This window comes from Larus michahellis, chromosome 1, assembly GCF_964199755.1.
Source record: "Larus michahellis chromosome 1, bLarMic1.1, whole genome shotgun sequence".
Classification (NCBI taxonomy): Eukaryota; Metazoa; Chordata; class Aves; order Charadriiformes; family Laridae; genus Larus; species Larus michahellis.
Window position 1 is genome coordinate 57,176,382 of NC_133896.1, and position 26,586 is coordinate 57,202,967.

A 26,586-nucleotide genomic window follows, 5' to 3' on the forward strand; every position below is an offset into this window, starting at 1 on the left:
AAGGGGCCTCGTCTCCCTCCTCGGCTGCCACAGGAAATGCGGAGCCTGGAGGTCAGGGGCCAGCCGGCAGCTCCTCCCGTGGGGGACAAGCAGCCCAAGCTGCGGCTCCTATCACGCTAGAGAGGAGGGGAGGGAGGCAGAGCTGTGGAAGAGGGGGGAGAGGGCCAGGCTTTTCCTGTTTATGTGACTACCAGACCCCCCAAGAAAGGGAAAGGACTTGGAAAGCTCATAGCTCTTGGGCGGGCTCCAGCTAGCGTCCGTCTGTGGCTCTCCAGCCCCAGGAACGCATCCCTGGGGTAGGGCGCGACTCCTTCCCGGGGGGGAAAATGGGCATCCAGCTCCCAGGGAGGGGGCTGGGTTTACGTTCCCGGTGCTTGCGAAGGTCTGGTCTAGCGGGGAGGCTGGAGTCAGCTTCCTGGAAAGTGAGGCACGGCTCCTGCTGCACCCCAGGCTTTGATTCCTCCCACGGTTGTCTCCGGCTTTGGCTGATTGTGGGACGGTCTGAAGGGGAAAGGGCCAAGCCAAGGAGGTAGCTGGGTATATTGGCTTTGGGACACAGAAATGGGGAGCTCTGGGAACACCAGGCACGGAGGAGAGCTTAAGGGAAGGTTACAAATCACATCACGCTCAGCCACGGCGGCTCCAGCCCAGAGCCTGGGCAGCAGGCAGAAGGGCTGCAAGACCTCCGGTGTTATCTAGGGTCACATCCTGCAGGGCATCTGGTGTGGTCATGGTGGTATGCGGAGAAGGAAATGAGGCCCAAGATGTTGTGCCCTTGCCTTCACCTCTGGCACCTAACTGCTCTGGCTGAGGTCACATCTGTACCAAGCTTGTTGGGTCTCAGCTCTGGTTTGCAGCCCTTGGCCCATGCTGAAGGTGGGTTGAGGGGTACTCTGTGCAGACCCACCTCTGACAGATTCCCTGGAGTATACGCCATTAGGCAGCGTTCATGGCAGCAGAGGGGAGTTACGGCCCCTTTGCTGTCCTCCAGGTAAGCCTGGGCCTTGCTCAGGGCAGCAGTGATCTCCAATCAACTGTAGGACAAGAGTAGCTGGGTCTGGTGTGGACCTGCAGCAGGAACAAGCACAGCCCTTGGCTTCCCACATCCTTCCCTTCGCATGGGCTCCAGCCGAAGGCCACGCTGACCCACGGCTTCTGGGCCTTGCCCTGGAACTTCCCCAGCCACCTCATTGCCCAAGGGTTGGATGGTGGGCTGGTGCCACCCTATGGCTCTGCAGCAGTGTTACAAGTGCTGGCAACAACGGCTGTTCATTGCCCTCTCCAGAGAGACTTTGCATGAGCTCAGCTCTTTTTCCTGTCTGTGTCCTCAGCAAGTTTGCTCTCCAGCCATGGAAAAAAGGTTCTGGCCTGGTCCTGGCCTACTGAAATCCCAGCAAAGTCTCAGCATGCCTCCCTCTCTTGCAGCTGCATTGATGGCCCTAGGACAGTCAGGTACTTCTGGGGCTAGAAAACCACCAGGCTGGGGTTTGTGGCCCAAACCATGAACTGCAATGCCAGGTGCACGGGTGAACCAGGATCTGTCCTCCGACAGATGCTCTTGGAGCTCCGATGGGTTGCAGGCTGAAATGCCAACATGCCTTCCCAGGTACATTACCAGCCTGTGCCCTCAAAGCCCCAACTGTTGCAGCAGAAGAGGCATTTTGGGTACTTAATTTATGTTCTCTGTTGCTTTATGGAGCAAATTTGCTGGTGGGCAGCATCTTCTTTCCTCAACACATGAACCCTATCCCTTTCCCTGACACGGCACATGTTCATTGTCATGGGTGTTACGGGATGGTATCGCCCCCTCCTGCTCCTCCTCCATCAGCATCTGGCCAGCCTCAGCCTGACAGTGACTCTTAGGGACTCTGGCTGCCAGAGATCCTAGGCCATGCTTGTGTACCAGCTCAGCAGAGGAGCCATATGGGACTGGTCATCTCCGGGAGGAGGAAGGGAAGATGGAAATGATGTTTTCCACCTAAGCTCCTTCCTTCCCTACTGTCAAAGCTGCATGGGGGACCAGGGCACTTCTAAAGTGGGCAGAGAGCGCTCTCAGTGAAGTAGCTAATCTCCTGGTGACACTTTGTTCTTCTGATTTCAAACTGCTCAGTCAGCTTGCTCATCTGCATGATAGCATCTGAGCTGGTGATGGTGATTCTCACTGTCTTCCTGTCTTCGACTTCAGCTGCCCTGCAAACACAAGGCAGAGTTTACCATCTGGTCTATCTTTGTTCCCATCCTAAGCTAGAGCTCACATGAGATGGTGGAAACATGCTTGGCCAGCTTTGGGCAGAGGACCGCTGATGATCCTGTAGTCCAGTGGAGTCTTCTTGGAGAAGAAGATGTCTCTTGTTTAGGGAAACCTGACATCCCACAAGGCTGGAGATGAGGCTGGAGCTCTGCTGGAGCAGGAATAGGAGTATTTTTTTTGCTCTGACTAGGTGGGTGTCCACATAGATGATAAAGGGGTTGGGAGGCTAGGATGGAAATGGCCTCTCTGTGACTGTTTGAGGAGGTCTAGATGAGGACATAGGTGGGATGGAGAAGAGGTGACTGGTATGCGTGGGAGTACAGAGGAATGGCTGGATGCTACAGAGCTATCTAGGCATACTGATTTCTGTTCTGCACAGTGCCGTCTTCCCTGTCTGACTTCTAATCCAGGCTAATGACCCTGCTCGTTTAACCCATTTGCCTTCCTCTGGCTGCAGGTCAGCTACTCCTTTTGTTCAGCCAGCCTGGATCTGTGGCAGACCTCATTCACTGTGATGGACCTTACGCCCCAGGGAGAAGAAGTGGGACTCTGGGAAGGACAGATAGCCCATTTCCACCTGTTGCTAACATGGAAACTAATGAAAACACTGGAGTGACACTGAAACCAGCAGTATGAGACATGCCTGGAGTGACTGGAGAACTTGTGGGGTCCTGTAGGACCATGGTCAAGTAACAGGGTCTCAATTCATAGTGTTTGCAGGATGCTAACTGGGGACATTGTCATTCTCAAGCCCTTTTTTCCAGGATAGTGCTGAGGTCACATTGGAATTAATGCTTTGAATGTCACTTTACATGCAAATCTACTCCAAAGTTATGTTCTGAGAGGTGGAAAATGCTAGCTACTTCATGTTTCTGTCGTCCCAGAGTTTCAAAAGGGCTCTGTGCAGCACCAAGCAACAGCTGGCGGAGGTTGACGTGGTCACATTGACCTCTGGTGGCTGCAGCCTCAGCGTGCAAGGAAAGCACTAAGGGAAAGCGGGTGGGTTTGGTGAGCTGTTGCCTGCTGCAATTAAAATGCAGTTGAGTTTGTTTCTTCTCTGGGCTCCCTCCCCCATCGCCTTTCCTCTTGGACAGTCATTTCTTCTCTGCCCGAAGCAGGTGTGATCTACCCCCTCTTTGTGTGTACATCTTCAGTCCATGTGGTTCTCCTCCCTTAGAGTCAAATTCTCTTTGCATGCACAGTGCTAAAAACCAGAGGTGGATCCTTTGTTGGAGAGCTGAATTCATTCCCAGTTTCTAGACAGAGTGGGTCATACTGGGGAGAGCAGATATTGGTCCCCTGAAGTCACTGTGACCTCTGTATGGTAAGTGTTCGGACCCTTCTTATGCCACGGAGGGCAGATTTTAATAGTCCCTTTGCAAAGCCTGCTGCAGAAGCAGCCCCAAATTGGATTCACAATGAGCAGCGAGACGGACCCTCAGTTGGGGCATTTCGTGGAGAGTGAGGGGAAAAAAAAAAGCTGGGACTGATCCCACAGGGATAATGCTTTAAGAGTAGGCAACTGCGAGCAAGGCTGAGGTGGGAGCCAAGCAGGAGATTTCCAGGCTCAGCCCTGTTGAGGTGGATCCCCTTTGCCACGGGCAGCTTTGGAGCGAGGAAACTCATCCCAGTGACTCGAATCCCGTCAGCCTGCTCTAATTCAGGTCTTCCTTGCCACCCTGCGCACCTCAACACGCTAAAGAGGACGGAGATGTGTTGCCAATACCTTACCAAAAGGCTCCCACACACTTTTGCCTCCCCGTAGCTCCAGGCAATGGGTGTGTTCGTGAGGGGGAGGAATGCTGAAGGAAATATTTGCTTGTTTTGCTATCCCCACACACAGATAACATGCATTTCCTTCCTGCCATGAAAGCCGCTTGTCCCTTTTTTTTGGGGGGGGCCCTCGTTCCTCCTCCCCTTCTGCAGTCATTGCCATTACCATGAAGGGAACAAACGCCGTCAGTGTGCTGGGGCAGTCTTACGTCGGCTGTGAAAAGTGTTGGGGAAGATGAGCAGGTAGTCAAAGTCCTTGCAAAGGCTGTTAATATAAACACCGAGTTTGATGAGTGTCATTAGGAAAATAAAAGTGGTTTGGTTTGCTTTTTTTTCTGTACGTGTTAACTAATCTGGTGCGAACCAGCGTATGAGCGGATTAGATCAGGCTGGAGCCGATAATTCTGTTTCACAACCTCTTTTGCCTTTTCAGCATTTGTTTTTGTTCCACACAGGAACAAAAACCGCGGAGAGATTTTTCATGACACCAAATCGTGTTGTGAGAGCTCTTGCAGAGTGAAAGTTGTTACTAGGGGGGTATTTCAAACTCTTTTCCACGACCTGTCGAGGGAGACCACCACCCTGGACCTTAGCAAACCTCCCCCCTAAAACTTCACTGGAAGCTGTAGGTCTTTGCAAATCACTGGGCTGCATATTTTGATTGGTGAAAAAAAAAGAGGACCAAGCAAGAAATATATTATTGAAGACATTCTGACCAGCTCCCATTAAGGACACTGTGTGGGTAGGAGGTTTCAGGGCAGGTTTGTAAAGATACCACGCTTCCCAAAACACAGGGCAGCACTTTACAAAGCATCTAAGGTCACCATCTGTAACCACAGCTTGAGCTTTACACTCACGGCTTTTTAGCCACACGATCAGGAATGTAATGAATTCCTTCCACGCCTCAGACCTTCCTAATGGCATACCCAGCCCTGCTCCCCCCAGCACAGCATGGGCTCCCTCGCCCCGGAGGGATCCTGCCGACCTCTTAGTGGTTGGTGGGATCCACACCGCAAGGTCCTGCAGAAGACCCAGCTGCTTGTCACACTCTGTGGGCCATGTGTGCCCTTCCTCTGGCGATGGAAACAACACGTGGCTCACCACTTGCTGGCCTGTCATAGATTTCCTGTGTGAGCCGGCGTGGCTTGGAAAGTTTTACCAGTGCGACTATTTTGGTTAGGATTTGAAAAAAAAACAATAAAGCACAACCGAGCCAACAACCCACCACAAAAAAACTCCACCCAAACACCCCAATGTCATTCCTAGTGTGAACTCAAGTGTGCCAGCACAAAAGTAGCTGCTACCAGTAAAGCTATTTTGGAAATGTAATACCTGGCTTTGAGCACGTGCGGTTTGGTGGGATAGCGCATCTCAGACAAACTGGGATTGTCTTGTACGACTGCAGCTTCCCTCCAAAGGGCGAGCTCTTCATCTCTGTGCCTCCATACCCTGGCCAAAAATGAGGGACAGACCATCTCCTTCCTCTCAGGAGCCGTCTGTCTGATCTGTTGGGATCATCCGCCCAGCTCAGAGCTTTCAGGGGTGGTCTGCCTGCTCCTGGGGTACCTGCTGATCTCAGAAGACACCCTCCCTGAAGGAGAGCGACTGATGGTGCTTGATGTGGGACCTGCTCTGTCTGATGTCTGCGCGCTCTGAGTCACGAAACACCGCAGCCATTGCCCATGGGGTCAGGGCGGGTGGAAGGAGAGGTTTCCTTGACATCAGCCTTGAGTTCATCTCTCTGGGTGAATGAGAGAAACCAACCCTTGTTTTGGGGCTTTTATCGTGACTGTGAAGATCTTATCTGCTATCACCACAAAATATCCTGCTCAGGAAATCTTTTCACTAGACAGAGAGAGAGACCTGGCTTTTTTGCAAGAGAATAACTAGCAGGCAAAAATTGACACAGGTTGAGTCAGAATGGGTTCCCTGCAGGCAGCCTTGCTTGTACTTGCTTTTGATCACTCAACTGGACGCCTCTGGCTGGAGGTAAGGACTTGAGGCCAGAGCTGCGCCCTGCTGCTGGTGGTCCTGGGTCAGCACATACCTTTGGGAGGGAGCTGTGCAGAGCTGGGCTCACAAGGGAGGAGAAGGCGGCCGTCGGGACCCCATGCAGGGAGGGTGAGTCAGCAGCAAATTCATACACTCAGGGTGTCAAACCGGTGCCTGTTGGGACGGATGCCATGCGAGAGGAGGTGGTGTCTGCTGAAAGCCCCGTGTGCGCCCGTGTGCCTGGTGTTTGCTCAATACCTGTGTGTGTTTTGCAACAAAAAGGCTATGTATCTGTGAGATGCTCTGTGCATCACACAGAGACAGTCTCAATTCCCAGATGGGAGTTGCATCTGATCTTGAAAAGAACATAGCAGCATGGGGAAAGGGTCTTGCTAAAGCCTCCCTTCCCTCAAACCACCTTGCTGAAGCCGGTGCAGGAGCCCTGTGGGATCCAGAGGGGATGCATCTGCCATTGGCCCTGGAGAAGAAACAAATTAAGATGTTCATTTTGGGTGCAGCGGGAATCCTTGAGGGCATGGAGCCCAGTTCATACCTCAAGATTGTTTCATACTCCCCCCGCTTTGGTTTCTTCACTTACCCAAAGGAGGAGAGAAAGGTTTCCATGCAGAGGTGGGGCCTAGAAGCTGCAGTGGCGGGATGCTGAGGGCATCTCCCTTTTGGGAACATGTTGGCAGGGGCAGGAACAATGTAGGTCTCCTTCCTGTTGTGTCCAGAGCCCTGGAGGGATGCACAGCACTACTTTGGGCTACCCTGTGGTTTGATCCCAAGGGTGGGGGGAATTAGGTGAACTCCCATTTACTTATGAGCTTGATATTGCATTGGGAATATCTTGCACAGAGTCTGTGCTGTCTATCCTGACCACTGAGGTCTGAGGTTTGACACGGTTAAGAGTCAAGAAATGAGAGTGAAATGGGGTTGCTAGAGAAAATGAAAAGCACCTTAGCCTTGGAGGGGGAGGCGTATGATGTTAGGACCCAGTCATGGTCTCTAGTTCCATCTCTCACAGACCCCTCCTCGTCCCAGCGATATGCACAGATTTGGTAGGGGTTACCCTGTGTGAGCTCTTTGGGATGCTGCGTGGACAGATAGATCTGCTCCTGGAATTGCTGTGGCCACTTGGACTGGGGGAGGAAGGCGTCTTGGCATCTGCCCCTGGCCCAGGGGACTCAGTGCCTGGTCAGGCGGGCTAGTGCAAGCCTCTGCATGCCCTTGGGTACAGCTCAGCCAGGCTGCCCCGGGGGTTCTTCCACGCCCAGCTCCACCCACAGACACTACACAGGACTGGGGGCCAAAATTAAGCCTGGGGGAGCTATTCTCGGCCTGGACAGGGCTTATTTTCACCACCCACATTTTCTGCCCTTGCTTAATATCCCCCCCACCCCGCCGCCCCAGTCCAGAACCAGTCCTACACCTGGGGTGGTCAGGCTACAATTTCTGGAACCCTTGAACCAAAAAAGCTCTTCTTTAAGCACTTCCCAGCTGGGGAGGCTGCACCCTGCCCAGAGAGATACCCGCCTGGCCCGGGCAGGGCCCGGCTGGGAGGCCAAGCGGAGCACACCCCTTCCCCCGCCGGTCTGTCGGGAGGTGAAGCCGTGTGTGTTTCGGAAGAGAAGTCGCTGGCGAGCCACATCCTTCCGGAGAGCAGCTCCATCCCGGGGCTAAGCGGGGCGAGGGGAGGGGGGGGGGGCGGGAAAGACGGGACACACACAAAAAAAAACCCTTCCTCAACTCGCTCAGGTGAGGAGTAGCCAGAGGGTCTCCGAAAGCGGGAGAGGCCGGGGAAAGAGGCCGCCTTCGTCCCGCCGGTGAGTGCCACCGCGACCCCCGGGGGCGGGCGGGCAGGGCTGGGCTCTCCATTGCCCGGGGCGGGGGGGGGGGGGGTTGCCAGTTCCCTCCCAGTCGGCTGGAGGAGGGAGGGAGGAAGGGAGGGAAGGTGCAGCGGGGTGGGGAGAGCGCTTCAGACATACCTGCCGGGGCGGCGAGACGGCGGCGGAGCGGGACGCGGAGCGGAGCGGTGGGCAGCCCGGCTGGCGGCGGGGATGGCGGGTAAGGGGCGAGCCCCCGGCCGGCAGCGGGGTTCGGGCGCTTCTCCCCCGGGCCTTGCGGAGCCCTCGGGGGCGGCGCAGCCCCTCTGTGTCCCCTCTCCCGCTCAGGCAGCTGCCGCCGCGCCCGTCGGCATCGCTTCGGGGCGGCCGGGGGCGGGGGTTTCGCCCGGTCTCTAGGGGTGGTGGCGGGATGTTTGCTCCCCTTCTCCTCCTCTTTCCCAGCCGCCTCTTCGGGGCTGGCCTCCCGCTCGCCATTCCTCGAAGAGAGTCTTCGGGCTGGCCGAAAGGGGAAGCGCTGCCTCCCCCCTTGGCCCCCCGGCCTGGAGGGGCCGCGGCGGGCGGGAGGAGGGGGTACCCCGGGCGGGAGGAGGGGTACCGTCTCCCAGACCCCTTCGCTTTCTCTCTCTCTCTCTCTCTGCCGAGAAGCTGGTCTCTGCTTGCACAGCCGGCTTGGGTTTCTTGGAGAAACCCTTTGGTTTAAAGGCATAAATCTGCCACCGAGGAGTGGAGCTCGAAACAGAGCAACTTCTGGGACCTGCTGTTGCATCCTTCTTCTGCATACTTGTGTCCCTGTGGCGAGCGAGCCTGTCCCAAATGAGAAAGATCAGTTTCTGCAAGAAACGCAGTTTGTTTTCTTTATTCAACTTAGGAGGATCCAGATCTGTATCGGTATTTAGGCTCCTAAGCCCTTTGGTGCTGGAAATCAGACACCTGAGTATCTTTTGTGGATTCAACGATTCTCTTTTCCTATTATCCTTCATCCAGCAGACCCTAAGCCTCCCATATTTCTGTTTGGAGGATTAACTTCTTGTGCAGCTGTCTCAGCCATCCTCCTTGCTGTGTTAGTTGGCTGTCTGAAATCGCGTGATATCATTCTCACCAAAAGAAAGAAAAAAATCCAAAACCCAAAGAAAAGAAAAAAGAGCGGGAGATTTCCTTCCCTCTGCCTTCAGGCAGTGTGAACCTCTGCACTGTCCCTGTGGATGTTTGTGTGGCCAGGGTAGGACAGCTGGACTTGATGCCACCACCAGAGCGGCAGGTGATGGTGCACACTGGGGAAGAGAGGTGGCTTCTAGGTCTCAGAAGGCATTTGCTGTGCCTTGCCTTGCCAGCTAAAAGAATTTGTGGTGGCCTGTGAAGCAGATTTTATTTCTCAAGCGAAAATAGATAATGCTAGTTGAGTTGATACACAGCTCCTTGCACGTACCTGCTCCATCACAGCTTGTAGGACTTAATGGAGCAGGTTCACCACTGCTCTCAGGGTTTTCAGTCCATTGGCTTCAGGGCTCACTCTTGCTTTATTTGATTGACAGAGAGATTGCCTTGTTGCTACGTATTTCCAGGGCTCCACAGAGATGTATGGAAGATATGCTTTTGTGACTCCTCTTTGGCTCCAGTACCTGTAGCCAAGGTGCTCCATGGGAAGGTCCCAGGGGAACTATGCTTGGGGCATGCACAGGGCAAATGGATCCCCAGGGAAACCCTCCTCTCCAGCCCCAGTATGAGACCATGTCCCAGGCTGTGAAAATTCTTAGTCCTGAGAATTTCTCGTTGTCAGGGATGGGGAAAAAGGGAAGATGTGTGAGGGTCGGGGGAATTTAAGAGTGCTTCAGGGATGAAGATGACTTCTTGTCTAGACTTCCTACTGTGTATGCTCCTAAGTTCTTTGTGCACCACTGCCTTCTGCCTCCTGCATATCTAAGGCCCTGGGTGGACACTCAAGATCCTGCTGGACTGATTTGTATGTAAAATGGCTTCTGATGTTTCTGAGTCCCATTTGTAAGACTATTGAATCAATTGCAGGCTTATACCTCGACTCATGTTCTCCCGTGCCTGCTCATCTGTGCTTCTCCATCATTCCTCAGATCTCTTTCCTTTTGTCCTCCCAGCCCTGGAGAATGCCTCTCTCCAAGCCTGCAGCCTCTCGGAGCAAGAGGAGGAAGAAGACACCATCTGGGAGAAGATTGAGAGTGCACGGCACCAGCTGACCCGCTCCCTGAACCCTGCGAAGCTCACCCCATACCTGCGCCAGTGCCGCGTGATAGACGAGCAGGATGAGGAGGAGGTGCTGAATTCATGCCGATTCCCTTGCAAAAGCAACCAGACAGGTGGGAGAAAGCATAAAATTGCACTTAGATGGGTCTGGTTTGTGTGGGACAACCTGGTTTTGACACATAGTGAATGTTACCCAGCATGTGGTGTTGTGGCCTCCTGGTCCTTCCTGCTGCAGTGCTACGCCGACTTTGTTGGGTTTTGAGATGCTCTGCAGCCAGACCTCCCTCTCATCCTCTGTGGGCCTCCCCCTGGGAGCACACAGAAGAAGGCAGTGCTCCCACCCCATTCCCTCTTCTGGCCATTCCTGTTCCTGTGGATGGAAGCAGAACTGGTGGAGACGCTATTTCGTATCACAAAGCTGGTCTATGCTGTTTTCTCTCTGTTTTGCAGGGAATTCATCCTAGCTCTTTATCCCTTCTTTCAGGTTACCTGATGGACATCCTCCGGCGCCGTGGGAAGCGAGGCTATGAAGCCTTCCTGGAGGCTTTAGAGTTTTACTACCCAGAGCACTACACCCGGCTGACGGGGAGGGAGCCAGCCCAGCGCTGCTCTATGATCCTGGGTAGGGAGAGGTGCTCCGTTCCCTCTTCAACTGCGGCTTGTGTGGGAAGGGCCAGAAATCTGTCCATGTGCCTGTATAAAGCCCTGGTTCACGCTGCCTGTGCGCAACACAACCCTGTGCTCTGGAACCCCAACAGCTCTGTGCTCTGGAAGGGAGGGGACCGTATGTACATGTGTGATGGACCATGGTGCCATAAGGCTGGGACAAGAAGTGCTGCAAACCCACAGGAGAGCTTGGCCCCCCTTGACGGAAAACAGCATTGGGTTGCTTTTTTTAGGGTTACCTCTGTCTCAGCAGCCAGGACATGATTCTCCTTTGTCTCCCCCCAGATGAGGAAGGCCCTGAGGGACTAACTCAGTTTCTGATGATGGAGGTGAAGAAGGTGAGGGCTCAGCGGAAGGAGCACCTGCTGAAGGAGCACCAGCTCCAGGTGAAAAACCAGGCGTTGGAGCAAGAGCAGGCCCGGATGGAACAGCAGCTGCAGGAGCTCCTGAAGGTGCAGGAGCGTTGCAAGCGGCTGAGGGAGGAGTGGGATACCAACAGCGTGGAGCTGCTGAGGCTGAAGGATGAGAACTACATGATGGCCATGCGCTACGCGCAGCTCTGTGAGGAGAAGAACATGGCCGTGCTGCGGAGCCGGGACCTGCAGCTGGTGGTATGGCCCCAGGGAGCTCAGGGGTGGGCGGTGGGAGGTGGTAGGCGTCTGATGGCCGAGAGGGGATGCATGTGGATGTTCATGCGTGGTGGCCAATGGGCATGAAGGAGCTGATGGCAGGTGGGACAGGTGTCAGGATGTGTGCCCCTGTTCTTGATGGGGAGCGTGCTCTGAGGAGGGCAGAGCATCCAAGCTATGGGCATGGCATGGGAGGCTGGCCACTACCCTGGGACAGCTGGAGTTACATCACCAGCTCCTGCTGCAGCTGGAGATACATTACCTAGAGGAGCCAGAACCAGCTCCTCAGATGAGCTGCCAGGGCGATGACTTCCCCAGCATCCTTCGGCTCTCAGCCTGGCTGTTGGTACCATGAGATGCCCTGTCTTCTCCTGCATCTGCTCGCTGTCCTGCACTGCCTGCTCTGCTGATGGGTGCCGGCACTGTGTCCGGGCAGCACAGGCACGCAGCAGGCAGCTGATTCTATTGAGCTGCGTGTTTGTCTTTTTCACTCCTTCCCTGGGAAAGGGCTTGCGTTTTCCTCTCTTTAGCGAGGATGGTGGCTGTGCAGCCACCTGCATGCGGGGCCCTGGGTGCCTGCGTGTGCTGCCTGGAGCTGCCCAGCCCGCCCTGATGTTCATAGGAGTGTTTTTGCCCAGGCTCTGCCTCCCCCCTCCTTGCCTTTCTCCACCGCCTCCTCGTCTCATGACGTTTGGGAGACTCATGCCGCATACCTGAAGGAATTCATGACACTGCACTCCAGCTGCCAAGCTCTCACCTCCAGCAAACACGCGCCCATTTCCTGCCTGGGCAAGGACAGCCCTACCTTGAACCTATTAATAACCCAGTTTCCTTGGTGCTCTGCTGCCTTCTGGCATTCCCCCCACCAGTCTGGGCCTGGACCTTTCACGCAGCCCAGCGGTTATCTTTCATTCCTCATCCTGCTCTGACAGTCCCGGGATCCTCCCCTACCTTTTATCCGGTATTCCTGCGCCCATGCCAGCTCCCCTGGGCCTCCTCTGAGCAGGAGGCGAAGTGCTTGCGGGTGACTCTGGGGTGGAGAAATCCCTCTGGAAGCAGGGTGGGCCACCAGGTCCCAGCCTGTCTTCTCCTGGCTCCAGGGTCCAGAAGTGACCAGTCCCTGAAAGTCATTCTGGGTCTTTTTGGGCAGATTTGCAGAGGTAATCCAGTTCCCTTGGCAATTTTGGCAGTGCTGTTTAAGTGCTCCGTGGCTTTGATAGGTTTCCTCTGCCCCGTTTGCTTTCAAAGCCTTACCTGGCTGTGAAACTGGTTCTCTGATCAACCTCATCAGTCGTTACAGGTCTGTGAGGACCTCCCTTTCTCCTAAAAGTAACTGAGCTCCCCTGTCTCCAGTGACGTGTTGGTGGAGGAGTGTGAGGGCAGGGCAGGGTGGGATGATGCATCTGTGGTACCCTGCAGCCTCCAGCAGTTTGAGCCGCAAATGCTTCCAAGGCCAGAGGTCACCTCCCCGCACTGGATAGCCTCCAGCGGATTTTTTTGCTGCAAATTTCTCAGCTGTTCTAGGAGCTGGGAAGCCTTTGAGGGACTCACAGCTGCTGGCCCTGGCGGCGCAGCAGAGGTCCCAGGTCCACCCAGGGTCAAGGCCAGCTGCAGTGAGGATGCCCCAAGGTGGCAAGAAAATTGTTGCACCAAGAGAGGATCCTGAGACTGAATGTGCTTACGCAAGAACATCTTCCTCCTCTGCCCTGCAGGCAAAAAGCTTTTGTGTGCAGCTACACTAACCTTGGACCAACAGTAGGATAGTCCTTCAGCTGGTGCCCAGCCCTTGCTTTCCTCGCCTCTGGGCCCTTCTTCTGCCCAGCGTCCTCTCTGCTTCACTCTCCGGCGAAGGCAGAGGTGCAGGGCCTTGTGTGTCACACTGTGTTCCTTCCCTGGGTTGCAGGTGGACCACCTGAAATGCAAAGTGACCAGCCTAGAGGAGGAGTGCAGCCTGCTGCGGAAACAGGCATCTACACCGCCCCAGCGGGAGGCGGAGGAGCGGGGCCACCCCGACACTGTGTCCGAGCTGTGGGCTGAGAACCAGCGGCTCACGGCGTCGCTGCAGGAGCTGCAGGGCATGTTGCAGGTACCTGGCGGGGCATGGCAGGCTCCAGGTCATCTCCTTTCCTGGGGCACCGTCAGTGCTGGTGACATGGGCACTGGAACGATGGGGGAAATCAGTGTCCCGGTCTGGCCTGTCCCTTCCTCTGAGCATATTGCTTGGCTGTGGTGGCTGACATTGCTTCTGGGTCTGGGTAGTGATGGGTCCTTGTTTCCAGCTCTGTGACTCTCGGATATGGTCACAAGTGTGACTTTGTGCCTTGGAGCACCCAGTCGATTAATGCGGAAGTGATGGTGGCAGTTCTGCCAGTCTGCCTGTCACTGCCCTGGTCTGGTGCTCCCTTTGGTACTTGTGGTGCAGTGATGGTACCCTCTTGCCTCCTAGGCGCCCGGCGAGGGCCCAGTGCCAGGCTCTGAGCAGATCCTGCTGGACATCCTGGAACATGACTGGAAGGAAGCCCAAGACGACCGGCAGGATCTCTGCCAGAAACTCAACTCCCTGCAGAACGAACTGCAGTGGGCCGAAGAGCTGAGGGATAAGGTAGAGCATCCATCAATGCCCCTGTCCCCACACACTGACCAGGGCCTGGAAGAGAGGGGAGGGAGGGGGCTGGGAAGCCACAGCGGTCACTTCCAGGAGGGCTAATGCTTGCTGCTTGCTGTTGCCAGTACCTCCAGGAGGTGGAAGATCTGCAGCTGAAATACCGGACGCTGCAGAAAGACTGTGATCTCTACAAGCATCGGATGAACACAGTGCTGCTGCAGCTGGAGGAGATCGAAAAAGAGCGGGACCAGGTAAATTGCTCTCCGCTCTGGCTCTCCACCTCCCAGCAGGACCGGGGCTTTTGTCTCTGCTCTGGATGTCCCCTCCTTCCCCAGTGGATCTTCTCCATCCATGCCAGGGTAGGAGGTGTGGATTAGTAGCGCGGTTCTCTGCCTCTTCTCACTCTCAGCCTGGCTCCTTGCAGGCAATCCAGAGCCGTGATGGGGTGCAGCTACAATACTCCCAAAGCCTGATCGAGAAGGACCAGTACCGCAAACGTGTGCGGGCCCTGGAGGAGGAACGGGACGAGCTCCTAAGCAAACTGAGCCAGGCAGAAGGGCTGAACAGCACGCTGGAGGCACAGCTGGAGCGGTGCCAAGGCAGACGCAGCTTGAGCAAGGTGAGGACGGCTAGAAAGAAGGGGGAACAGAGAAGGCAGAGGGGTCAGGGCTGATTTCTGGGGGACGCAATGGGATGATGGAGTCCCTTCTCGCCCAGATGTGCAGCTCTTCCTACTCCCTCTGCTCCAACGTCAGCAGCACCTGGAGCCTCGTAGACAACCCTACCAGCTTTACGACTGGACTTGTGGATGCACTGGGGGTTTCTGCTATCCCGTTCCCAGGGGATTCGGCCATTCAGAGCATGGTGAGCGCTTGACCATGAGAGGCTGACCCTCAGTAGAGGTCATCGGTGACCCATGCTGCTCTGGAAGGGCACAGAGGCATTGGAGCAGGTTCATCGTGGGGCTGTAACTTGGTGGAAGACTGGGCATGGGGTGGTGTGGAAGGCGGGACAGATCCCAGGCACAAAGCTTTGTTCTCTCAGTTTCTGACAAACCAGACAGTGCTGCACCAAAGTGTGCAGCGCTCAGCTGGGTAGGAAAGAGGGGGAAGCGAAACTGTCTTCATCCCATATGACACCCTAGAAATCAACAGCCTCATGCAAGATGTTATCCTCCCCAAAAAGCTGTTGAATCTTCACATGCTGGGGAAGAAATCCCAGCTTTTTTGAATTCTGTAGCAGCATCGTATTGTTTTTAAGGGAGCCAGGTTCTTTCCTTTGATTCTTTGAACTGTCATTCTAGAGCACCCTAAAATGGGCGGTCCCACAGGTTACTCACACTTCTGGGTGTGTGGTGGCTATAAGTGAGATATGAGGACAAGGTTTCATATTCCCTTCATCTGCTACAACTCCCACAGCTTGTACATTGCAAAAAGATGGGGACGCAGCGTCATGCATCTCCATCCATGCTCTCTCCTTGGGAAAACAAGGTGCCCCTGGGTGTTTGGAGGGAGGTGGTTGGTCCCTGAAGAGCCATGTGGTACCCGAGGAGCTGTTTGCAACCTGGCCTGAAGCGAGGGCGAGGTGGTGCTGGGTGTTGGTGTTAGCAGGTGTCTCTCTCTCACTCTGCCCAAGGAGGTGACTCCTGACAGCGAGAAGGATATCAACCGCCTTTCTACCTTCCCTTTCCCTCCCTGCATCGGCTCCATCCTCCGTCGGCAGCGGGAAGATAGGTGCATGCCCTACAAAAGGTGATTACTGTGTGTTGCTTGAGGCTGTGTGTCCTCTGTGGGGGTTGTGGGGGCCAGGGAGAGCAGGCTGGCAGGGGAGAAGGGAACCTGGAGTGGGGACTGAGAGTGGGAAGGCTGGCTGGGAGCTGCGTGCTGGCTGGGAGGGTGCTTCTGGAGGGTGGGGGAAGGCTGTGGGGACAGGGTTGAGAACGGGACACAAACAGGCTTTGGAAAAGCTGCTGCCTCACAGCTCCCTTTTGTGTCTCCTTTGTAGCTTGTCCTGTGGCTCCTTTAGCAGCATTGAAGATGCAACAGGTACCAGGGTGAGGGCTTTCCCCAAAGGGCTTAGCTAAAAAGAAGTGGTGGCTGTGGGGAGAGGGGTTGGACAACTGACCCTGCCTCATGTCTGTGGTTTGTGCAGCTCATTGTGAGGGTCCTGTGCCCATAGCAGGGTGCTATGGACCCACACATCCCCGTGTGCTTTGCCAGGCACAGTAGCTGGAAAACCAGGCTTTTCCTCTGCAGAGCAGGTCTGTTAAATTCATGGAGAACTTGATGTGGAGTTGGGGGAGTAGGTAACAGAAGAGAGAAATGCCTTTGCCCTGGGGTGTTATTGGGTATTCCCTTCATCTGCTACTACGTGGGTGATGGGTTGTAAATCTCCTAGAGTGGAGCTCCTGGTGCTGGCAGTTTCTGTGGTGGGTGCTGGTGGCTGATCTCCAGGCACATCCAGGTGCTCCTTGCTGCTGCTGCCTTCTGACTGAAATGCTGATGAAAGGAGCGAAGATTTGCTTGTTCTCTGGAGCCATGGGAAACCCTTTCCAGGAGGGTGACCGTTCAAAGCCTCCCTGCAGCCTCAATTTCCCAGTCAGATGCTAGAAAATGCCCAGGAGAGGGTGACAGACCCTTTCCACCCCGAGAACGTGAGCTCCCTGCGGTGCTCGGAGAGGTGACGTGCCCTCTCTCTCCTTCTTGCTCTCTTTCCTAGGCAGTGGTTTTGCTAGTGCCTCGCTTGGGGCCTTCTCCTCTTCTTCCAGCAGCACCTACACCAGGGTGAAGTCGGAGATCTGCTTGTCCACGCTTCCCAGCCGCAAGGAGGTCACTAGAAGGTGACTGCTGCTCTCTGAGCTAGGCGCTCTGAGCCGGCAGCTTGGGGGGACATTTCGTGGTGCTGGGGGACCATGTTTGGGAGACCCTTCTACCTTCCCCCCTTGAGGGCTCTTTCACTAGTGGGAGAGGAGAGAAATGAAGATCTTATAGTCCTTGCTTCCTAGCAGGACTCCATTTTTTTTTTTTTTTTTTTTTTTTTTTTGTGTGTGTGTGCTGTTCCATATGTTATGGCAGGGCTGGGGATGTTTTCCTGGGCTGGAAACACATCTGTCTAGGTAGGGACAGGACCGTGGGAGCCCAGCTTGGCTTTGGTGTTGGGGCTGGTGGGGTGGAATGGGTCGTGGGGGTTCATAAGCTCTGTGTGTGTGCCCTGGTGATGGCTGTGAATCATGAGCTCTGTACCGCAGTGCTCAGCACCATAAACACCCTGTAGCTGGACACAAGGCCTGGGGGACCAGTCCTTAGAAAAGGCAGCAAATTTCAGTTGCTGGACTTGGCGTTTCTCCTTGCCAGGTCACTGGTGGTGCAGCTCACTAGTATGGGTCACCCCAGCAACCCTTCGCCCCAGGAGAAGAGGCTTGGAGCAGACATCTCCATCCTTGGAGGGAACATGACAGGGATTTACGTCCAGTGGGTCAAGCCAGGCTCACGGGTCGAGGATGCAGGACTCCGGGAAGGGTGCCGACTCATTGAGGTGAGTCTGGGAATGGGCTTGCTTTGTGGGTTTGCAAGGCACTTGGCATGACGCAAGGAGTGCGGAGTGATTCCCCAGTGCAAGCTGACCACTACCCAGCTTGAAGTCCACCTCCATTTCTCTTGGTTCGCGGGACTGCTCCCTGCCCAGAGCTTTATGCGGCACAAACACCCATCCAAGTGTCATGGCACCTGAGTGTACCTGTGCATGTAAAAATGCTGTGGCTTTCTGAAACATTTCCTTCAGCTGTGGGAGGGGAGAAACAAAAAGGAGTCACGCAGATTAAGGCAACAGTGGCTATATGTCCCTGGAGTTGTCTGTCACCTTGTAATATGTCAGAACAGTTTGCATCCCGCACGTGTCTGTTGCGAAGCGATCAATTTTGGAGCGAGGTTTCTCAGGCCTTCATGACCCTCTTGAGCTACAGAGAATAATTGCTCTGAAGAAAGCTCCTGGAGGGAGGGAAGGGTGTTTGTTTTGGCAAGAAAGACACCACTTGAAATACGGCTACGCTACTTGAATTAATATCCCACCTGTAACTGAAAATAAACCAGCTCTCCCACCCCCACTCCCACATGCGTTCATGCACGCATGTTTGCTTTCACAGCAGCCCGGCTTCCAGACTGGGTGGTGGCTGGCAGCGGGCGTTTCAGAGGCAGATGAGGGAACCAGAGGCAGACTGAGGATGCCTTGTCCTCGGGTAGAGCTCTCCCTGGACCTGCCTTGCTGTGTGACATCTCTTGTATAACCCTGGTGGGTGAGGGAGCTGCCGGGGGGGGAACCTGCTCTTCCAGCCCCTAGGTCTAATGGCATTGGGTCCTTGCCAGCTGAGAGTGCCGTCGCTGAAGGAAGAGGTGCTTTCCCTAGAGAACTGCACGCGGGAGGTTGCCTACCTGAGCCTGCTGCATTGGGATGAGCCCTCTAGTCTCGTCTTTCAGCTGGACCTGGAAGGTAAGGCCCTGGCAGCTGGGTCTCCTTTGAGCCTGAGCTCTCTGCCTCCCTTTCCAGACCCTCCACCCAGCCCTGGAGGTAAATATCAGTTATTCTCTCTCCTCTCCTGTTTGGTCCTAGGCCACCATTTCTGATACAGGGGTTGGCCGTAGCTCCGGTAGCTTTCCCTGTCTGGTGTGACATGTGCATCCTCTGAGTTACAGGATGGAAGTACAGACCTCCTGTCTGTTTGCCTCCTCTGCATCCCGCACCCCAATCTGTAGCATCATAGCTGTGCTGGAGACCTGTCTATCTTGTTGGTGATGGTTGTCTCCTATGTCCGCACCGGTGACCTATGTTTCCTGCTGCAGGATACCAGCCTCTACGGGAAGCCCTAGAAGAAGGGAAGAAGTTTTCTGGAGACTCATTCTACGTACGCACCAACCTGTCCCTCCTGGAGTCATCAGACCCTTATGCATTGTGCGTCAAGTGTCGGGAGATCCTCCATGTCACAGACACCATGCACAAAGGGCGGCTGGAGTGGTACTGCTCCCGTGTCGATCCCTTGACCATGCGGGACCTGGACAAGGGGACAGTGCCCAACTACAGCAGGTAACCAGGGTGAGGAGGAAGGCAGGGGGGTACCTGAGGTACCAACCCCATTTCTCTGTGGTGAGCATCCCCTAGGAGTCCTGAGGGGTGGGGACTTTCCTCTTGGTAGCGTGGGCTGCCCAAGCCTTGAATGGGGGACCAGTGCAGTAGTGTTTGGGTGCCCTTGAGAGACTGGGAGTTTGAGTGAGGGCTTTGACATGCCCATGCTTCAGCAGGTCTCTCTGGGGTTTGGTGAAGAGGGTCACAGCAGGCTACAGTCCCTGTGGGCTCTAGTGTTGCTTGAGGGCAACCTCTCTGTCTTTTCAGGGCTCACCAGCTTTTGAAGATCCAGGAGAAGGGCCAGATACCTGGGCAGCAGAGGGGCCACAGAAATAATGTAAGCCAAAGAAGCCAGCCAGGAGAGCCGTGTGTGTGTGCCTATGGCCACCCCACCACCTCGGCATGCACTCTGCCCCACTCTGTTGGTAAATCAACACGTATGGAGGTGGCAGCTGGGTTAGCAAGAAGATCAGGGCTTACAGCCCAGGCAGTGTTACTGCTCTGTGGGTGCTTTCCTACCCCCTTCCCACTTCCCAGACTGAACCTGATGGGTGGCAGACACGGCCCCATGCTTTTTGTATGTGTGCTCCATTCCCTTTGCCAGCGGGTGTTCTGTAGCCAGCTCTCTGTGTGTGAAATGGTCTATGTTCTCGGTCTTATTGCCCTCACTTTCTCTTCAGCTAAAGAAACGGGCCTTGGACCAACTGCGCCTGGTGAAATCCAAACCGCAGAGGAGCCCAGAACAGCCCCCTCAGCAGCTGTGGCTGGACCCCTGCTCAGGTGAGCTGTTACCCCTGCACCTGCCCCATCACCCTTGGACACACAGTTGTCTCCTGTGGGCACTGAAGGGACATTGGCATCTGGGATGCCTCAGTCTCTTTGCCCAGGATCCCTCTTATAACCCTGCAAATGCGATTTTGGGAGGCCCATGCTCCTTTTCCTAGGCTTTATGGAGCTTTCCATTGCTTCTGTGATTCTTTGGGTCATGTAACTTTTTGTGGAGAATAAACTAGTGTGTAACTCAAGAGAGTCCCAGGAAATGGGCAAGGGGGGCTACAGCCAGGGTATCTGCCTGTGGGTGAGTGTGGTAACCAGAGTAGGATCTCTCCTGGGACACAGGATGGTTGGTAGGTGCCTCTATGAGTCAGGATGAGGGGACGGTACAGGAAAAACAGGATGGTCTGTGGGCTAGTGGCAGCCTTGTCTCCCATGTTCTCACCTTTCTCTTTCTCTTCTTCATTCCTGTCTTCCAGACCCAGACGTGAGCCTGAAGCCTTACAGCCTGGTGCGCCCTGTGGTGGTCAAGACACCCCGTCCTGTGGTGCTGTCGCCTAACTGCATTGCACCACGGCTCATCAGGAACCTGCTGGACTTGCCCACCTCTCGCCTGGACTTCCACGTGTGCCCAGCAGGTAGGCAGCAATAAGTGGTTGACATGTCCCAGACTGTTGTAGGAGTCTGTGTCTGCGTGAGGTAGAGTACACAAGTCTTCTACTTCCCAGGGCTGTTTTCCCCTTTAATCTCCTTCCACTACTTAGCCATTGGTGGAAAGCCAAGATGTTGCTTGAGGATGTCACTTTTGTGGGGACCTTAGTCAGTCCAATGCAGGGAAGAGGTGCTCTTAGTCCTGGAAGCATGAGACATGGTCTCATGGGACTCTTGGAGAGGACATGAGGTGTCCCTTCAGTGGCTAAGTGTGGGGGTCTCTCAGTCTTCCCAGACAATACCCGTTGACAGGTCACCTTTTTGGGCTGAGTGTCTGCAAGACGTTCCCTCCTATTTTTAACTGTGTTCTATCCTTTTGGCTCACAAGGAAGCCAGCCCGCCCTTCTGGTCTCCTGGGTCATGGGAATTCTCTCTCTTCTCTCTCTTGAGTTGGTGGCGGTGTTGTTGCCTTGCTGCTCTGGATGGCTCTTCCCAGAGATGAAACCTCTGGCTGAGGTGGCACCTGCAGGTTGACTTCATACCAGTTCTTCCTCTTCAGCGACAAGAGGATCCAGCCTTGGTGCTGCTGTTCTCTCCCTTCTGCCAGCAGCGTGAGGCTGACACATCACTGCAGAGGCTGCTGGGGAAAGGGCTTTTTTTCCCCACGGGGAATTTTCATAGAGGAGAACTCCTCCTTCCTCCCTTCCTCCTCCCTTCTCCATCTCTCTCCTTTCCCTGTGTTTAGAATTCTCCCTTTGCCAACTGCAGGACTGAAAAATTAGTTGGTATGTTTTCTGGGGGGGCTGGTGATGGAGGTAGTGAAAGGTCTCTGGTTTGCTGAAGAAAGATGTCTCCACAAAGTTTGGCCGCTGGGCTTCTTATCGGAGTAACTCGGCCGTATATCCTGGCCTGCTGAGCCCCCTGCAGGGTCCCCCTCACATTGCATGGGGGACATGCTTCGAAGCCATTTCTACAGCCAGAGACTTTACACCGAGGGCAAAACTTCTCCCCTGTCAGTTTTGCCTGTTGCGAGGGAAGGAAGGTGATCTGGGCGCCTCGAGCTGTTCCTCTTTGCTTTGCTGTCTGTATTTTCCCTTGGAGAACTCCCAAGCCAGTGCAGTTAGTAGAAGCCAGCTGAGCTTCCACAGGAGCCTGCTGCCCCCAAAGGAAGCAGATGGCTTTGCAGGATCCAGCTCTACCTGGGAAGTACCTGTGCCACCAGGCAGAGGTAGCGGTGGATGCCCAGCCAGCCTGGGGCTTGAGAGAGCTGGAAAGTGCTCTGGATCCAATTCTAAACAGATTTTCTCTTAAATTCATTACTTTCTTTCTACCTTAGGGATGAGCAGCTCCTAAAAGCCTCGTTAGGTTCCCAGCTCATGTTTCAGTGGTAGCATGGGCAGCTGCTTAGGGCTGCAGGTAGAGCCCAGAGCCTGCTTCATCCATGCTGGGCTGCAAAGCCTGTGGCTCCCAAGTGGGGTCTCCGCGTGTGCATTGTCTTGTCTTCTGGTGGGAGTTACTGGGGGCAGCTGGCAGTCATTGCTTCGACCACACTGGCCCTCGCTGTCCTGTCGGCTCTGCCCCCGGTTCTCTGCCTCAGCATCACCTCTCCGCTGCTCTCCTGCCTGACGTTGGCTCGTCTGCTGGGTGCCGTCCTTCTGCGTCCCAGCAGGGGGGGAGGTGGCTCAGGCTGCCACCGACAAAAGGAGGTTCAGCTTGCTCCCCACCTTCTTCCCACTCTCCCGCATCAAGATGCATGCTCCCCTTGCTTCCCCATCCCTGCCGCTCACTGGACCCATCTATGAGCCCGTGCAGCTCACAAAGCCTGCAAAATAAATCACAAACCTGGCAAAATAAAGTGATTATTTTTCTGCCGTACTCTGTTACGGAGGGGGTGAGACAGTCTGGCAGCGGGGCAGGGGGGATAATGGCTGTGAGCTGGCTTAGGCCGCTGTGGTACTGCAACACAAGAGCTGCTCTTGCCCTGCAAGTTGTCTTCAGCTGTGATATCTTGCTTGTTCTGTACACGGAAAGCTGCAGGAGATCCATGCCAACATGTAATGTGGTATAATTAGACTCGCTCTCCAGAATCCATAAACAGCGAACTCGATAAGCATCAGCGCAGCAGCAAACGTGCAGGATCTGCGGCAGAAAATGCGTGTAGGAGAGAGAAGGGGCTGACATCTCCCTATTCGTGTCTCCTCTTGGCTCGCAGAGAAGCTGGCAGAAGGGGATCCCAGCGCTACCCACGTTCAGGAGCACCCTGTGTCTAGAAGTGCCCCCCAAGACCGGAGGGAGAGCGGGCGAATCCGCATGATCCGGGAGGCGATGGAGAAGGTGCTGAGCTGTTTGATGCAGGGAGAGAGGGCCAGGATGGGGCACCCCGTTCAGATTGGAGGAGAGGAGGGGACAGCTGAGCGGGGGAAGAGTGAGGGCAGTGTGGCGATAGAGGAGTTGTTTACTTGGGGGTTGGGTAATTTGGAGGGTGTTTTAGGTCCAGGTGCTGTGGGGTTGTGAGCTCAGGTGAAAGAAATGGCAACTGGGGATCCACTGGGGCGGCAGTGGGAAATTCTGTATGCAGACGTGGCCTCCCTGCTCTCACATTCCTCATCTTCACCAAAGCAGCAACAGCTTTGCTCAGGGCACACAGAAATGTGGGACTGTGGGTGACAAAGATGACAAAGGGGATGTGACGCTGGGCTGTGGCTGAGCAAGGGGTCTGGTGGGCTTGGGGACTGGGTTGGCAGTGATGGAGTGGGTGACCCCTCTCTTTAATTCTCCCCTTCCCTCTTGGCCCTGTCCATAAATCCCGCATTTAATGGAATTACTATTGGAAAAGCAATGATATTTCACAGTGTGGGGTTTGATTTAATGTAACTGTCAGGGGCTGGGGTTATTTTTTCTCCATTTTAATCAGTAAATCTATTCAATTTCCCTTCCAGAATAAACACTGTCTACTAGAGCTGGGAGTTCAGAGTGTGAGGGATCTAATTAAAAGTGAAATATACCCCATCGTTATCCATGTCGAGGTCACCGAGAAGAACGTTAGAGGACTCAGGTAAGAAAAGACGGAGAGGCATGGAGGAAGGGTGTCACAGGAGGAGAGACAAGCTCTTGTCTCTGTTCAGAGAGAGAGACAAGGACTGGTGAGAGAGCACTTGCTCTGTGTGTGTTGGGGTTGGTGGCTGTGAGGGGAAAAAGGGCAGGAAAATTAGCTTTGTGTTCGTGTGAGGGAGTTCCTGGGTGTTTTTGCCACCCTGTCTCCCTACACCAAAGGTAACGTTTGTCCCTGTGTTTTCTCTAGGAGCTTGCTGGGGAAGGCGGGCCAGCGGGACTCGGAGGTGCTGAAGGTGTGCCGTGGTGTGGAGCAGGCTCTCCATGCTCTGCCGTGCTCCTGGGCCCGTGTGGAGCCCCACGCCTGGAGCCACGCCGAGGAGCTGCCCAAAGTGGTTCGGGGATGCATCTTCCAGGAGCAAACCCGCCCACTGTGGATCGAGGAGGGCGAGGACTGAGCTGGGGGCAGCGGAGCAGGCACTGCCATCTACCGTCCCCAAGAGATGTTCTCGGAGGTCCCTGCCTCCCTAAGCTTCTCCAGGTAGCGTGCCCTTCTTCCCCGAGGGGATGATGGCAGCAAAGGCCCCCAGGGGCAGCCTTTCTGGTCCACTTGAAGCCACCAAGAGCCACGGAGTAACACGTGCTGCCTTTCTGAGCTTTCTGTATGTTATTGGAGAGATGTCTTCCACTGTTACGGTGGAAACCACCCCCATGGGTTGTTCCCTATCACCTTGGGCTGCCCTTGTCTCTGGTATGTAGTCAGATTGCCAGATGGGGAACTGTGTGGCATCAGGCTGTGTAGGAGCATATCTCACACACATTTGAAGCCCTTCTCCCATCACTTCCGTGTCCACTGCCCTGTGGCACTGAGTACTTCAGGTCCTCTCTTCCCTGGTCTACCTCGCCTCCAGCCCCATGGCACAGGGAGCACGGCTCATGTGCCAATGCCCCACCGCGGCTGGAGTGACACTAAGCTTGCAACAAACCCTCGTTTTATAGGAGCTGTACTCTTTATTGCTTGTAAATTATTAATGGAGCCTTTTATTGGCAAACCGCCTATAAAGGAGAATTAAATACCATTCATAATGGGAATGGGTGTCAGGCTGTGGGCTTGTGTGGTACTGGGAAGGTTTCGGTGGTGCACGACGGGGTGTTTTTCTCCTCCTCTAGCTGAGGCCCAACTGCCCAGCCCTCCAGGGGGAGGAGGGAGCACTGCTTTTGCTGTCGTAGGGCAGCAAGAGGTGGGGGGAGAGGACAGGTTGAGTGTGCCACAGCCCCAGCCCTTACCATTTCTACTTGCCCCCTGTTTTTCAGTCCCTTGCCTCGCCCTAGTGCTGATGTTGGCCAGGTCGCTCTGGGAAAGCCGGGGAAAAGCTCACTTGATGTGTCTGGCTGAGGCCTATAGAGCTTCACCTCGCTCTGCACCCTGGTTATCGTGAAGTGACAAGCCAGCTACCTTGTCCTCCTGGGGGACAACAGTGAGACTGAGCCCAGCCACACTGCCACGAGAGTGGGCATCCTCTTGCCTCTCTAAATGGGGGCTGTTCTCACCCCGACATGGGGCCGAGTGCGGGTTCAGGCTCTGGCAGAGAGACGATGGAGGCTTTGGGTAGCAGCAGCTGTGCTCACCCACCCTAGCATGGTCCTGACTCCTAACCAATCGCTATGGGAAAGGGGTGCCAGGACACCTACACCACAGAGAGGTGGTGTTGGGATGGTAGAGCATCTTTGCTGGGGCATGGAAGAGGAGAATGTTGTCTGTGGCTCTGGGAGGCTCTGTGGGACACAAGGCTCCTGGGGGCAACGGGAGAAGATGGGCAACTAGCCCCAGAGAGTCAAGTCCTCTTTGCCCCTGCGATTAGGGCACTGCCAGTACCATGCACTTTCGAAGCTCTGAGCAAAGATTAACTTGCTGATCTTCACGGGTCCCCTGTGAGGTGTTATTTCAGGCTCTAAACCAGTTGCCTGTGTCTTTTATGAGGACGAGAGTGAAGGGGGGGAGGAAAGAAAATGAAAAGATTTTAACCTGCAGTCACTCAAATGTAGAGCAAAGTCCCAGATCTGCCCTGGAGCGATGCAGCTCTGCTCCTGGGGAAGGGGGAACCGCTGTAACACATGGCTCCAGATGAAAACTCCCAAATGACATCCACTCCAGGGGATGCAGCCCGAGCATCCCAGCACAGCCAGCCCCCTGGGAGGGTGCTTGCCCTGCAGGCAAACAAAGTGGGACTCTTGTTGAGCTGATGAGAAGACAAATCCCAAAGCAAGCTCTCTTCCACCCCGGCATGGATTTGGAGATTACAGCCTGCATCTTTGCAGGGAAAAAAAGTAGCGCTTGTGTACCGAGGGAAAACACTCCGTGTGAGGCACTCTGATTCAGGGCTTGACAACTCCTCCTGTCCCTGCTGGCACTGGAAACCATACCCCGCTTTATGGCCTAAGCTGAGGGTGGTTACGAGCAAGCCCCCCCATTTTGGATAGTCATGCTGTGCTCCTAGCTTGGCGCTTGCTATTCCCTTCCCCCCACCACAGATAAACAGATGTCCCCCAGCACCTCCCTGGGGCATTAGTGTTGTCAGCAGGAGGGAAGGGAGGCAGAGGAAGGTTGCTGGGAGGCAGGTTGGCAGTACCCAGCTCTCCAAGCAGCAGGCGGCACTGCCTCGCCTGCTCCCAGCCTTCTTCCAGGTCCTCTCTTTATCCCTCTTGTCTCCCCTGAGGCTTTCAAAATCCAGCTTCAACTCGTTCTGGACACGGGTGAGAAGCAGGGCAGAGGGCTCCAAGGCAAACATGAATGACCTGACTCCCTCCCCTCCGCTGCCCTGCACACCCTAGTCCACCTTCTTTGTATCGCTGGGGGGGTGGCTGCCTGCTCGGAGGAATGAGTCACGGGTTAGGTAACAGGCAGAATGTAATTAGCAGCCCTGGGCACCAATTACCAGCTGTAACAGCCTTGTGCAAGCCCCTGTAAGGAGTCACCCAGAGCAAGATTTCTCCCTCCAGAGAGGCGATGGGCAAGGC

The 26,586-nt window shown here is 55.0% G+C and overlaps 1 protein-coding gene across 3 annotated transcripts; it reads left to right on the forward strand.

The window, feature by feature from the left end:
* Positions 1-7,746: 7,746 nt before the first annotated feature.
* CARD10 (caspase recruitment domain family member 10) lies at positions 7,747-24,658 on the forward strand. 3 transcript variants are annotated; one of them, XM_074572722.1, is made up of 21 exons: positions 7,747-7,842; positions 9,972-10,190; positions 10,562-10,699; positions 11,029-11,354; positions 13,276-13,458; positions 13,819-13,974; positions 14,103-14,228; positions 14,402-14,596; positions 14,695-14,841; positions 15,613-15,728; positions 15,982-16,022; positions 16,696-16,816; positions 17,331-17,511; positions 18,339-18,462; positions 18,813-19,053; positions 19,360-19,429; positions 19,773-19,872; positions 20,346-20,504; positions 22,730-22,851; positions 23,457-23,572; positions 23,819-24,658. In XM_074572722.1, the coding sequence occupies exons 3-21, from the start codon at positions 10,570-10,572 to the stop codon at positions 24,024-24,026; spliced, it is 2,862 nt and encodes a 953-aa protein (XP_074428823.1). In that variant the 5' UTR covers positions 7,747-7,842; positions 9,972-10,190; positions 10,562-10,569; the 3' UTR covers positions 24,027-24,658. The 3 variants fall into 3 exon arrangements, with proteins under 3 accessions (XP_074428823.1, XP_074428820.1, XP_074428822.1); XM_074572719.1 differs by lacking the exon at positions 7,747-7,842 and adding an exon at positions 7,996-8,083; XM_074572721.1 differs by lacking the exon at positions 7,747-7,842 and adding an exon at positions 7,996-8,083 and having other exon boundaries at positions 15,616-15,728.
* The last annotated feature ends 1,928 nt before the right edge of the window (positions 24,659-26,586 follow it).

Excerpts from the sequence above, each read along its gene's own strand:
- CARD10 (XM_074572719.1), top strand. Across the intron at positions 14,842-15,612 it reads ATTCGGCCATTCAGAGCATG|GAGGTGACTCCTGACAGCGA; the intron begins GTGAGCGCTTGA and ends ACTCTGCCCAAG. Across the intron at positions 20,505-22,729 it reads CTTCCACGTGTGCCCAGCAG|AGAAGCTGGCAGAAGGGGAT; the intron begins GTAGGCAGCAAT and ends CTTGGCTCGCAG.